This window comes from Eschrichtius robustus, chromosome 11, assembly GCF_028021215.1.
Source record: "Eschrichtius robustus isolate mEscRob2 chromosome 11, mEscRob2.pri, whole genome shotgun sequence".
In the NCBI taxonomy this organism is placed as follows: domain Eukaryota; kingdom Metazoa; phylum Chordata; class Mammalia; order Artiodactyla; family Eschrichtiidae; genus Eschrichtius; species Eschrichtius robustus.
Genome location: NC_090834.1, coordinates 4513269 through 4527628, shown reverse-complemented (window position 1 = coordinate 4527628; position 14360 = coordinate 4513269). Strand labels below are relative to the sequence as shown.

Genomic DNA, 14360 nt, shown 5'->3' with positions numbered 1-14360 from the left:
TACAGGATAAAGCCCCCGCCCCACTATCTGCCATTCAAGCCCTCCACGCTCCAGCTCCGGTGCTGTTTGCAAACACCATCTCCTGTCACTAACCTACACAGTCTTTACAGATACACCTCAATTTCCCACCTCTGTGTCTTTACTCACAGTGAGCGCATGTTCAGATCATAATGCTTCCCCAGCTACCATATCAAAATCATACCCCTCCTTCAAGACCTAATTCAAACACCACTTCTACAAAATTTTCCTTGATTCCCTGCTAAACAGCGTCTTGCCCTCACCTGAACTCCGCTAACCTAATGACACATCCACATGGTCCTCAGACCCAGGCCAGAGGGACCCCTGCAGGGATCTTGGCTGGCCCTTCTCCAGCTGTGCCCTTCTCACGTGAGGCCTCACAGACCTTGGAAATGGCCCTGCACCCACTTCTGGGACCCGCACAAGTCTCTTCCCTAGGCTTGGCCTCCTGCAGGGGTCCTGTCTCCTGGATGTGGCCCCTCTAACAGTATTCGGGCACCTGGGACCAAAGGGGTGGCCATGGATCGCCATTTGCAGGGTTGTGGATGGAGCTGAGACACATGGGATGGGGTGTCCACGTGGTACACAGGCCCTGTGAGTGCGGGAAGGAGCCTGAGTGAGGAGAAAGGGGAAGCAGGCTTGGGGACGGCTGTCCCTGGGCCACCTCATCCTGACAAGGAACTCTGAGTCTGTCCTGGGCCTCCAGCCTCGGCTTCCTTTGAGAAACTTAGAAGTGTGAAGCTAGTGGGCGTGGGAAACTCACGGCCCCTTGTGGATAGAGGCTGCCTGTCCTGGGCTGGGAGAAGTCACCAGAAACCTTACTGGGGGAGTGGGAAGGAGGGGCAATCAGATGTCAAGCCTCCCCCCACCCCCCAAGAAATAGGAAGGCAGAGAAAGTGCATGTTTATCCTATGGATTCCACAGCAACTGGAGCCAGCAAAAGAGAGAGAGAGACATCCTTTCTCCTGCATTCCTCCCACCCCTACCGGGCCGCTGCCAGCGCCAGCCATGTGTTTGGCAGAAAAATGCATTGAATTTTGAATTGGCACTATCCATGTTATTTAGTATCCATTGTTACTTTATGTATATTTTTCAATTTTATCATTATGAAAGTACCTATGTCAAGCAGGGAAGACAGAACATGTTTATTTAATGATTTGTGAACTTGATTGAAACTTTTAACTACTCAGGATGATGGTATGCCGGCCTTCATTTGTGCTCTGGAACCTGGGAATGTCAGGGGTGGGTCTACAGGCATCCTTTATGGCTCAGACACCTTCATTTCATGCCCTATTTACTTATATATAGGTGTTATATCCCTACTAGACTCTAAGCTCCTTGAGGGCAAGACCTAGAAAAGTTTCCTGCAAAGACTAAGAATTTAATAAACGTTTTTTGAATGGATGTGTAGCTCTGCTATCTCAATGATAGTCTCTTATCACACAAACACAGTAATACTCCACAAAGTCACTGTTCCAAAATTATAGAAACAACCTAGCAATTGCCGACTGTCGTGTAGCCATTTAGAACAGGAAGCAAAGGCCAATGTTGTCTCTAGGAGATCAGAGCCCAGGGCTCCATCTGGACAGGGGAAGCTAAGCACTTAATGGAAGTGTGTCCCTAATACCAACAGAAAAATTGGAGGCAGAGATAAGAGTCTTTAAAGGCCCGCAAAATAATGATATCATTTCCATAGTCAAGGAGACCAGGTCTGAAGATCACATGTCTTCGCTCTTAGTACATCTTCAGGGTCCCTGAGGCCACGTGAACCTGAGACTAGTACCTGGAGAGCAGCGTACCTGGGAGGCGGGCACAGCCGGGGCGGGGGGCTCCGTGACCTGGATGTGTTGCACCTGGATGGCGTGCTGCGTGTAGGTCTGAGGGTCGTGGAGCTGGGCGACGTCCACCGTGGACTGCTGAGACTGGTGAGGGGAAGTGGCCTGCGGGAGGAGAAACCCAGACCCACGCCGATTAAGGTTAAAGGAAAGCCTTCCAGAGCAAAGGTGTAGCTAAAACAACATCCCAGCAGCAGAACAGGCAGGGCTTCAGAGCCAGGGCTCGCTCCCGGAGGGCCCACACCGGGGCCAAGCTGGCAAGCATCAGGGGAGAAAATAGTTTTAAAAATTATGCTTATTAACCATAAGACAGTGACGCGATTTCATTCTGGAAGAGGAGGAGATGAGGGAATACAGCTCCTAATAAGAAGCTGAATAAGAAGCTCTCAGGAATCAAAAATCTTTTTTCCCTTAAGTTTCAATTAATTTTAATGACCTACCCTTTATCAGTTAAAAGAGATCAAAGGAGAAAATTTGCTTTCAGCTTGTCCACTTAACCACTAGAACAGTGGTTCCTAAACTTTTAGGTATCACAGACATCTCTGAGAATCTGGTGAAAGTACAGACCCTTTTTCTAAAATAATGTACATATATATCATAATTTACAGACAACTTCAGGGATTCATAGATTCCTCCAAAGCCTAAAATTAAGAACCCTCCTATTAAAAAAAAAAAAAAAAGATAAAGATAGTCAATGACCGTGGCAACTTCCTCTTTCCTGCTTTCATATTAGTTTTAAATTTTCAGAGTCCAATTTATTTCAAAGCAAAACGTTTGTTTATGTGTGCCTTGAGTACATTTCCTTAGTATAATTAAATGAAACAATAGTTCTGGGAGGACTTTTTTCTTTTAGCTCCTGAATCAGTAAGAATGAGGTATTAATTACCTTGCAGAAGGAACAGTTACAACTTGCTACTAATAAGGTACTAATCGATATTCAAAATTCACAGTTATTCCTTACAACCTCCCACTGATAGCCGTCATTCGATGCCTGGGTAGGGGCTGATCAGACGGGCTCCTCACCAGGTAGCCCACCTGGGGCCCAGGGTAAGGGTTCAGAAGAGGCTCAGTGCTGGCCTGCAGTAGGGCAGGATAGTGGTATACGCTGGAGCCAAAAATCTCTGGATACTACTGACAGAAATCTCTCACACTGCTGAGTCCAGAGCCCTCGACAGCCAGGGCTTTACAAATGCCTTAGACTCCAAGCTGACATGCACAGTGTGTAGGGCCCAGTCCCAGCTCTGAGAATTAGGTGTTTTAGTTGACCCCAGCTGCTGTGTTGGCTGGTGGCAATATGGGCATTCACGCAGGTAAAGAGAAATAAACGCAGGACAGTACCGGGGCCACCTGCACCACTTGAAGCTGTATGTGCTGAGGCTGCTGTAGACCAGATGTAGACTGCGACACAGGAATGTACTGGATTCTCTGGTAGTCCCCTTGCGGCGTTCGGTAATCCGTCGTTAGGGTCTGGGACAGTTCCGTCATAGCCTGGGTTAGCAAGTCCGTTGTCTGCAAAAATCACAAAAAAGCACATCAGCTGGTAACACTGCTGCTTGTAGCTATTTCGGTGCTCTGAAATCCTACAAAAAGTTGGTTTGTCTAACTGGTGGGATCATGGGACCACAAATAAGCCCTGAGCTCAGATAGAAAAATACCCAGAGTTAAGAAGATGTTGGAAGATTACCTATATACCTCTAGCTGTCTGTCTGTGTCAGGCCCAGGGAGTTACCCCGGAGGTGCTGACAATCTTGCAGTGAACAAGCAGCACTGAGAATTTCCTGCTACTCCTTTTACAGAGAGCTTTGGAAAGCACCGACTGGGAGACCCAATCGTCAAGCATCATGCCTGGTACAGAACCCTGAAGGGTGGTGGGCTACATCTGCAGCCAATTAAACACCAAGACAGACATGGCCTTGGCACTGAAGCTGCGATGGGCAGCGGAGGACAGGAGTCGCTCTTACCGGTCACGCACTTACCACCACAGTCTCTCCGGTAGCACTGTCTGTAGTTAGAACAGCTGGAGCCGCACTGATCACGGCTGTTGTCAGAGGTGTGTGTATGGTGTTGGGGAGCTGGGCGTACTCTGGATGCTTCTTTCGAATGTGCTGTACCATCTTGGTCTGAAAAGTGATGGCAAAAACCAAGAAGAATTACTAGAATAGGTTATTTTCGATCTTTCTCAAAGGCAAGCCCTCCAATGGTTGCTAGAGTCCTTCATGTTACGTTTTAAAAAAAAAAAAGAGCGACACTGGCTCTGCCTGCCCTTCCTGAAGCGGGACAATGGTATGAAAGGGAAAAAAGAAGACGCTGGAAAGAAAGTAAAGACTCGTGTGACCCCCACGCTATCAGGCAAGGTCAGAATACCTCCCAGCATCCCCTGATCCCACCAATACCTGCAGCAATCAATGACAAGCCCCGCAGCAAAAATGACCCCCTTTTCAAGAACCATCATTTAAGTTCTTACATAGCGCTGCTGCAAGCCTGAGCTCATAAACCACGAGCAGAGAATATTCAAATCGGAGACCCACCTCGGGCCAAGGGAAAAGGAAACCATTCAAGTGCCCAGATGGCACTAATTCCCGGGAAAGTCCACCGTATTCTCTTCCCGTTCTGTGCTATGCTCCCTGTTCTCAGGAAGCAGCTCCTTTAGCCCCCCATCAATTCAGAAGACGCCATGACGGCATCTGGATAAGTACCATCTTCTCTTAAGCAATGTTCCCTTAAACCATGACCTGGGTTCCGACGTGGCCCAAAGCCTTCCCCGTACCTTGCTGCTGTACTGTTTGGAGCAGTGAGGGCAGCACACGGGCGGGGTAGCTATAGTGCCTGTGAGCTGGGTGTGGGTGCTCAGCATGGGGTCTGGTTCTCCAGGGCCAGCAGGACGAAGTTTCCGAATGCTTGGTGGGAGCTCAGCCCCAGGATGGTTCTTCAGAATATGGGCTTTTCGCTTGCTGGCACTTTTATAAACCTGCAAATTCAAAAGCTTTGCCATGAAAGCAGTATATACTTCCACTTTCTTGCTTAAGGCAATCTAACAATTTCATTGCAAGGAAATGAGAAAAAGTATTCACGTAGTCCAAAATAAAATATATTAACAGATATATTGAAGGATAATGAGAATATAACATAAATCAGAATAACGTAAGAACATAACATAGATATGTGAGGCATCTGCCTTGAATTTATACATCTAAGATAGGAATAGTAAAAACACCTTTACCTTTACCCTAAAGTTTAAGAGGTGACTATATAGTCATAGAAACAATTTCTTTTAAGGCCAGTTCACCCTTTAGTCTTTCTGTGAAAGCTCTCATGTGATGTACATAGTTGACTACTAGATGCCAAAGAATCTTCCAAAATGGCAAGTCTAATAGCAACTAGAACCTGTAGTGATGAATCTGTGCTTAAAAAATGTTTCTTACTTTTAAGTTGACACTACTTATACACAGCTTATAACTGATACAGCTGACATTGTATAAGGAAACAATATTACAACGAAACGATAAATGTATATTCTATTGCTGTGTTTTTGTAACTATGCAAAAATCAAGAATGGAATAGTACAAACAGAGTATTCCACCACAAGACTTTTCCACATCCTACTCAATCTCCTAGAAATCCAAAATCTACTCTATATTTTACAAGTAGGATGACAAACACCCTCATTTTAGAGCTTAGCAGTTTAAAACGAATTCTTATACTAAGCTCTTGGTAATAAGCCTCTTCTTTAACAGCAAAAATCACAGAGAGAAGGAACAAGAAAAACACAGTTGACTAATTCTTAAGAAAAAATTTTTGGCTTAAAATGAGGCTGCACTTCTAGCCCTTTCTTGTCTGAATGGAAGACTACTGAGAGACAGGGAACCATCTGTTAAGAGAAACTGCGAGATCCTACTATATATTTATACATGCAGACAAACTGGCCCTGAGCGGGGCTCCCACAGAGGTATCCTCCTATGGACGGTTTCCTTTTACCTTATCACAATACTGACAAAAGTAGTCACGGTTGGGCTTTATGATGGGTAGAGTTAACTCTGGCACCTCTTCTATCTTCATGTCTGGGTGCCTCTTTGATAAGTGATTTACCTAAAAGGAAAAAAAGCAAATGAGAAGAGGAGACCCCATGACAAGCAGACGCTGAAAAAATGTGAGCAGCTGAAAAACTGTGAGCAGCTGAAATTCTCTGAAGCAACACCCCAAAACATAAGGCCTTTGGCCAGAACCAGCACTGCCAGGTCCCTCTGACACCGACACGTTAACAGGAGTTAACAGTAATTCAGCAAATTACTGAAGGTGAATTGGGTTGCTGTGGATTCCACCGATAGCCTTTGACTGAAAGAGCTGCTGGTGGAAAAAAGGAAAATCACACTAGCAGGAATTTCTTTCGAGAATTCTCCTGATGCAAGCCTCTCTTTCATTATTTAGTGCCCTGGCCTTACCGAGGACGTTGAATGAGATACAGATATATTCTGCAAAAACTGTCATCAGGGCCAAATGAGTCGAGAGCGGAGACCCGGCTCTCCTGGTGCTTCAGCTAACCCGGTTCGCATACCCTGCCTTGGCGGAAAGTTCCCTCCTATTGCTGTGTCATATCTGGAACAACTGGTGTGGGGGGCTGCAAGGCAACGACCCCGCCAGAGAATACGTTCGGGAACACAGAAGAGAACAGGAAGAGGAAGCACAGAGCAGAGCCGGAGAGGGGCAAAGCAAAGCAAAACGAGCAACGAAAAGTGATCAACAGACCTCTTCCAAGAGACAACAGAAATGAACCATGGCAAAGGCGGCAAGGGGCGACCAGCGGGGAGAGAAGCCCCAAGCTGGGAACTGTTCGCCTCCGCTTTGTCCCCGGCCAGGGACGAAACCCAGGGACAGATTTAGTGCAGAATACTGTGCCAGAGCCATCGCCTGAGCAGGGGCAGGCGGTCCGGAGCCTGGCACTGACCAGCATGCCTCGTCTCCGGAAGCCCATCATGCACAGGCGGCACTTGAACGTGAAGCTGTCGTAGTCGGTGGACGTGATGCGCGGCTTGAACGTCTTGGAGCGGCTGATGCGGTCGGCTTTCTTGGCCTCCCTCTCAGGGTTGTGCATCCTCTGCATGTGTTCCCGTAGTTTGTCTTTTCGCTGTTTACAGAGAATTTTTGAGAAGGCAGAGGGGTGGGGAGTGGGAGTAGAAGATTTTTAATTGAAGGGGTAAAAAAAAAATCAATACAAGTTAGCAGTAACACAACCCACCAGGCTACATCCGAGGACACGGCAACCCTGGCTGGGAATTACTCTGTTCGCTAGCAAGTAAGTGCATTCCAATGAGCCTTGCTTGAAAATGACCATTCAGTTTGAAAGCTACACAATGATTTTTGAGAATAAAGGTTTTGCATTTATGTAGAAGTGATCAAAGGGCACGTGGAATAAGTTTGGTATTAAGAACTACAAGACAGGGACTTCCCTAGCAGTCCAGCGGTTAAGATTCCACACTTCCACTGCAGGGGGTGCGGGTTCCATCCCTGGTCAGGGGGACTAAGATCCCACATGCCTTGCAGTGCAGCCAAAAAGTTAAATAAAAAAAAAAAAGAACTACAAGACAAATTGATAATGAATGGTCGGTAATACTGGATTTACAAAGCCATGTGTATTCTCAATTACCACACGTTTTAACACACATAATGACATTCCTCTAAATCCCAAATGAATTTAAGTAAGTATCTCTCATCATATAAATTTAGCAGTTCAAGTAAGCAGTTAACACTGCCTGCTATGGATGGGGCACACGGTCTAGGTCACAGCTCTTAGTCTGATCATCTAATCTTCTAGTGATACATGTTGATGTGAGTCCACAGACAGAAAATGAAGCAGAGCCCGTCCTGAATAATAACAAATTCCAAAAATGCCAGCTCCCTTATCCAGTGAGGCTCTGCTCTTGGACACACGATTTCACTGCTATTGGTCATAAAGATTTTGAACCTTTCTACCAGACCAGTTCTTTCCACATTTTGGTACGAGGATGTTTCTGTAACTACTTCATTTTTCAGCACATTTATTTAACAAACATTTCTTGAATGACCACCGTGTATCTGGAACCATGCTGAGTTCAGAGGTGCCATGCCAGGCATCCCCACCACCTCCACATTCTACACAAATGCCTCCTTTTAAAATTAGTTCTCCCCTCCTGAATCCATTTCAGATTCTTTTCCAGTTTCTATGACAGCATGATCTACTCATATTCTGCAGTGTCTCTCAGTGACATCATTGCAGAATCATCTGGTTTCCCAACGAAGCATATTTTACCATTTTCACATTTATTTGTTTAACTCTTATCTCTGAGTCTCCCGTGGGTTTTTCCGTTGCTTTCTTCTAAATTCCAGGCACGTTTCTGATACTTATTATTTTCTATCTTAATCCTGGAAGTCATTAACATTCCCCAAAATAGTCTAAGCCCTCTCAGCATCCCACAGATTTCCCACCTCTGTTGGATGACAGTCCTCATGCCCCAGGGCTCAGTTATCAGGCTCTTCCACTTAATAAGTGCTCAGTAAAAAATTTGGTGGGTAAATGTATTGTCCTCTTAGGAGTTCCTCGATAGCAGTTTAGTTCTATTCATTATACACTTGGATTCTTGTAAAAGGTGCATTAGTGCTCTGGGGATTCGAATTAATTATTTTGGGAAATTAAGGTGAGTTTTCCCCTTAATTTTATCTTAACAGCTAAGTCAAACATGAGGCACAAAGTACATCTCAAGTCCGTTCTTTGAGCATCGATGATACACCCATGAAATGGGCAGGCGCATCCTCAGCTTGTCAATCTCCGTGGCCCGAGAACACCCAGGCTGCCTGCTGGTTCCTACCTTAAACTGCTTCCCACACGTAGAACACAGGAAGTCCTTACGGTCTGAGTGCCGGAGCATATGCAGCCGCAGCTTGTCGGGGCGGCAGAAGGCCTTGTCGCACTCCGTACACTGGTAGATCTTTTCCGAGTGGAAGCTTCGCACGTGTTTTTTCACCTGGCAGTGAGGACACAGAAAGTCAGGGGAAATGACCAAAGGCAGCTCAGCGACGCTAGAGGGAGCCAAACGCTGTGCCGTGGGTCTTCATCAACCTGGCCTGGGAGCCAATCAGGTGTGACTGATAACGGGCCTCAGTAACACTATCCCCGTCACATAGGCCAGGAAGCCTTACCAACCTCGATCTCCCACAGGACTTGAAGAGGAAGAAGAAAATGTTTGCTTAGTCCAAGCCCTGATCATGTGGAACCCATTTTTCTGTCCTTTTTTTTTTTTTTTAAGATTAAAAGCAAGAGTTCCCTTGGATTTAAATGAATCTTGGTAAAAATTACCTATAAGAGGACAAAAAATAATTCTTTCTCACTTTTTCCTGCTTCCAACATGTATAGAAGCAACTTAGCCCCTTGTAGTAATTGGTCCTTTTACATCTTTCTATCAAATCAGGTTCTGAAGAATTAAAGACATGAATTAGACGAGAGAAAACACATTACCCATATATGAGAACAATACAACACCAGCATCATTTCCCCTTAATTGGGACTTATTCCCTATACTTTTAGATAACTTAAACAAAGGAATATGGCCTCTGAACTCTCTTTGCCATACATACCCAGTGAATAAGAGTTATGGATGGGAGCTAAGTACTGAGTCACATCAAACCACTCCTGCAAGACATTTTCCTTCATTATTTTTGGAGTCTCTTTTGCCATTCAATTCCACCTTAAAGCAACTTCTCTAATTGTCTGTGTAAAGTGAGAAAATTACCAAGACTCCCAACACTAACAGAACTATGATTAAATCCTAGTCTCCTTTTGCTTTGGTAATTTTAAAAAAAAAAGAGAGAGACACAATATTTTTACTAGATATTTAGACTTAACTTGTTCATTCACTAGCATGTAACAATATTATCACTTGAAGTCCAAATGAAATCATGAATATTCTGGAATTTATCCTCACCCCATTTTGCTCCAGAATATAATACAGGGGAGGAGGTCAGTGCTTAATATAGAAGTATATTAGAGCCAAAACATGGAAGCGACCTAAATGTCTATTGACAGAGGAATGGATAAAGGAGGTGTGGTATATATATACAATGGAATATTACTCAGCCATTAAAAAGAATGAAATAACACCATTTGCAGCAACATGGATGGATCTAGAGGTTGTCATACTGAGTCAAGTAAGTCAGACAGAGAAAGAGAAATCACTTATATGCAGAATCTTAAAAAAAAAAAAAAGATACAAATGAACTTATTTACAAAACAGAAACAGACTCACAGACTTAGAGAACGAACTTACGGTTACCGGGGGGAAGGGTGGCGCAGGGAGGGATAGATTGGGAGTTTGGGATTGACATGTACACACTGCTATATTTAAAAATGGATAACCTGGGCTTCCCTGGTGGCCCAGTGGTTAAGAATCCGCCTGCCAATGCAGGGTACATGGGTTTGATCCCTGGTCTGGGAAGATCCCACATGCCACGGAGCAACTAAGCCCGTTCGCCACAACTACTGAGCCTGCGCTCTAGAGCCTGTGAGCCACAACTACTGAGCCTGCATGCCACAACTACTGAGCCCACGTGCCTAGAGCCCGTGCTCCGCAACAAGAGGAGCCACCACAATGAGAAGCCCACACACTGCGAACGAAGAATAGCCCCCGCTCGCTGCAACTAGAGAAAGCCCGCGTGCAGCAACGAAGACCCAACGCAGCCAAAAATAAAATAAATAAATAAATAATAAAAAATAAATAAAATAAAATGGATAACCAATAAGGACCTACTGTATAGCACAGAGAACTCTGCTCAATATTATGTAACAACCTAAATGGGAAAAGAATTTGAAAAAGAATAGATACATGTATATATATAACTGAGTCACTTTGCTGTACACCTGAAACTAACACAACATTGTTAACCAACTATACTCCAATATATAATAAAAAGTTAAAAAAAAAACAGTATGTTATATACCAACTTTCTCTTTGTTTCCTTCCAAAATGCACCACCTTAGTAGCACAAGACAGGAAACCAAAGTGATGGGGAGAAAATGTTTCCAAGCCAGGAAATGGGAGTATGTCTTCTACACGCGCCATATATTTTATGAGTAGTGGGTATTGGCAAGGATTAAGAAAGACTTTTTAAAGATTATAACCAGATCTGGGTGTTTATTACTTGTAATACAACTTAAATGTTTAAATGCCAATGTCTTATTTGGACAATTAAGGGTCATAGTAATCTTTTGCTTATGAAAAGTAGGTTGACTGAAGAAATATCATGCTCAACTAAGAAGATGCTGCAAAGAAGGGATGGAAATGCAGATGACAGGCTGTCTCAATCTTCCAAAACTCGAAGTTTCTTTTACCTAAAAGAGGAAGTGTTCAGGCATCGCGGTAGCAGACACTCACCTGGATAAAATCTGGGAACCGTTTCTTACAAGTTGGGCAGGTGAAGTAGCCATCACTGATATGAATGGCCACGTGATCTTTCAACAAATCAAGGCGGTCAAAGGATTCTGGGCAAAAAATGCAAGAGTAAGTCTTCTGGTCCGAGTGGAGCTTCATGTGGCTCTCCAAGGACGCACTGCTGATGAAGCCCTTGTTACAGAGGTCACAGGTCAACGGGCAGCTCCCCTCCCGCCCATGGAAGCGCAAGTGTTGGTCCAGTTTGTCCTTTTCACGGAAGGCCTTCCCACACTGCAAACATTTAAAAGGCCGGAAGGACTTCCGAATAAACAGATGCTGAAGAGCTGCATTCTGAAAGACACACACAAATGAGATTATTTAGTGAGTTAAGTGTGTAAGCAGCTCGCACATTTATAGGAAAAGAGGACAATCTCTGCAATCACAGACTTTCCACAGAAATTAAACTCTAGGACACACAGTTGAAAGATTTTTCTGGTAAAGACATTAAAAATGAAGCCATCCCCAAAGAAGTTCATCTTGAAAAGACAAACTTTTGTGTGCTGTTTTATGTCTATGTGTGTGTGTTTTCTTTTGAAAGGATCTAAGTAACGTTCAAAAAATAAGAGGACTTATATTGGGTTGGCCAAAAAGTTCATTTGGGTTTTTCCATAAGATGTTACAGGAAAAACCAGAATAAACTTTTTGGCCAACCCAATAGAGTAAAACAAACCCCAGGTTCAAGTAGAATAAAAATTGAAGATTTGGAAGAAATGGCTTGGGTTGAGTCACACATGCATGATGAGGTTGGAGTGAGTCAGCCAAATGTTACTTGTTGAAGTCCTTGAGAAAAAGAACTTGAAGCTTGATTCAAATGCTTAGCAAAAATAAAGATAATAAAAAGAACTGAAGCGCAGTAAGTACCAAGGGCTGGGGGAAGGAGGCAGCGGATATGGGGTTTCTTTCGCGGGTGATGAAAATGTCCTGGAATTAGTGGTGATGGTTGTGCAACTTTGGGACTATTCTAAAAACCACTACAAAAAAAGTGAATTTTATGGTAAGTGAATTATATCTCAATTTATGAAAAAGAACTGAAAGCGAACGAAGATACAGATCTACATGAACGTGTTTGCAGCTGAGACAAGATATGTGAGCACACGTTCTAAATGGAATATGTGCCTTAATCCCTTCCTACTCAGGAAATGCACAGGACAGCTTCTCCGTGTAGCTGGTTAGTTCCATTGGTTAGAATGCCTTGCTAATTGGGTTAAGCTTATTGCTTTGTTCCCTGTCTAGACCAGTCAATTTCGCTCTTTTTTGTTTTTCAGTCACAGATTGCACTTCTAATGCTGATTAGCCATCTTGTAAATTCATGCAATTGTTATAGGGAATCCCAGTGAGGGAAGATGGTTAGTTAGTGCAAATTCATCACCACCACTGAGAAAACAACTCATGTTCTACTGAGAGCAAACCAACAGAATCATCTTTCACACAGAGAATACAGAATCAATATATTAGTTCTACTATAATGAAGACTCATTCATAAATTCCTCAAAACACCAGGGGGAAAGTTCTAGATAGCTATGAGGTGGGGGGAAAAAAATCCCTCAAAAAAATATATCTGTGAATGGGTATGCTTATGTAACTATAAGAGACTAGTAATTAAAGAATTAATGGAGGTCTTAATGCGTTATTTGTGCAATGAAAAAAGTACAATGAACAATGCTTAAACCCTTAATTTCAAATTATTCACAAGCAGCAACTTCTGAAGTAACTTTAATGTGAAATAATCATTTAGGGAAAAAGCAAAATAATTATTGTTGACTTAGTGAAAATTCTGAACATAGTTCCTATGTAGCAGAGAACATCTTTCTCAGGGCTTCTCTAATAGGGTTGGGAGAGAGATTTTACCTACTCATTTATCTTGAGTAAATATTTTGCAATTCCATCATCTTCCCAGGTTGACTGGGGTTGCATCATATTTTATTCTCCTTTCTATCTAGATCTCTTAAAAAATAGCTGAGCTCATAGGAAGTGTCAATAAAAGTTTGCAAATTAATGAAATGTATTTAATATGAAAATCAAAAAGAATTATTTCAAGATCTTTTCTGTACCACCTGAAGAGATCATAAACAACAGACCTTTTTCAAATCAGCCACAGAGCTTTCTTTCACTTCACTGTACGGTTTAGCGGTCACCTAATCTTTCTACCTTATCTGGACAGATACTTATTTCACATAAAAGCTCTCACGATTCTGGCTACTTTCCAAGCTTTACAGAAATATTGCAAAAGAACAGATGCTATCCTGAGGTTCAGAGATTCAAGACTTACAGTGCTCGGGGAATGTAAGCATCATTTCCTTTACCCAAGTTCAGTGACGTTTCCAAGGGCAGACATAACGAACAACAACTGATCTTGGTCCCACGGAGATTCCACTTCCCCTTGGGCACCAAATCTGGATGGTGGTTTTGTTTCGGTCCGTTATGCTAATAAGTCTCCTGTCATCTCTGTTTAGTGTGAGTGTCCTCAGACCCTTGATCTAAACCCAGCAGCCGCCAGGCTCCACTTTCTTAGCTCTATCGACAAACCTTGTTCTTACTGTCTTTTTGATTTCCATGGAACACTGAACTAAGTACTCAAGAACTAGATTGTTTCTCTGATCGAATGATCCTAATGTAACCCTCTCATTACAAGGTAGTGGAAGTGCTGAAACTGTCCGCCCCGCCCCCCAACCCACTTGCAGGCCATTTCAACCCTATGGTATCTTCTGCAGTTCAGAGCTGCAACTGGTACACATTTTCTAGAAGCAATCATGAGAAAGGGCAGAAGCAGCACAGATGGGTCGCGGAGCTGCCGTTGGCCAACCACGCTGTACCGGATGGAACATAAGCTCCTCGAAAGGTGACAAAACGGTATCGTTGCTAAAACCTGTGACAAGGGATTCGACTCACACTGAGATGAATTCTGAGTCAACAGAGTCTTTGCAGACAAAACCAGAAAATGTTTCTGAAGTCTGACGTTAATAGCTAAAGGAACCTAAATTGACTAATTTTCATATTATTTTGATCCTAACACTGAAAGGAAATCAATCATGTTTGTTGGCTTTTTTTTTTA

At 43.5% G+C, this 14360-nt stretch overlaps 1 protein-coding gene across 4 annotated transcripts in view; it reads right to left on the bottom strand.

Moving 5' to 3' along the window:
* The window catches only part of PRDM10 (PR/SET domain 10), a 91888-nt gene that overhangs the window by 9975 nt on the left and 67553 nt on the right, over positions 1-14360 (bottom strand). For all 4 annotated transcript variants that reach the window (XM_068555700.1, XM_068555697.1, XM_068555699.1 and 1 more), the window contains 8 exons: positions 11252-11599; positions 8693-8848; positions 6796-6975; positions 5829-5939; positions 4621-4821; positions 3830-3973; positions 3192-3362; positions 1818-1958 (listed from right to left, as the gene is read on the bottom strand). In XM_068555700.1, coding sequence (XP_068411801.1) covers positions 1818-1958; positions 3192-3362; positions 3830-3973; positions 4621-4821; positions 5829-5939; positions 6796-6975; positions 8693-8848; positions 11252-11599 — 1452 coding nt within the window. The remainder of the gene's footprint in view (positions 1-1817; positions 1959-3191; positions 3363-3829; positions 3974-4620; positions 4822-5828; positions 5940-6795; positions 6976-8692; positions 8849-11251; positions 11600-14360) is intronic.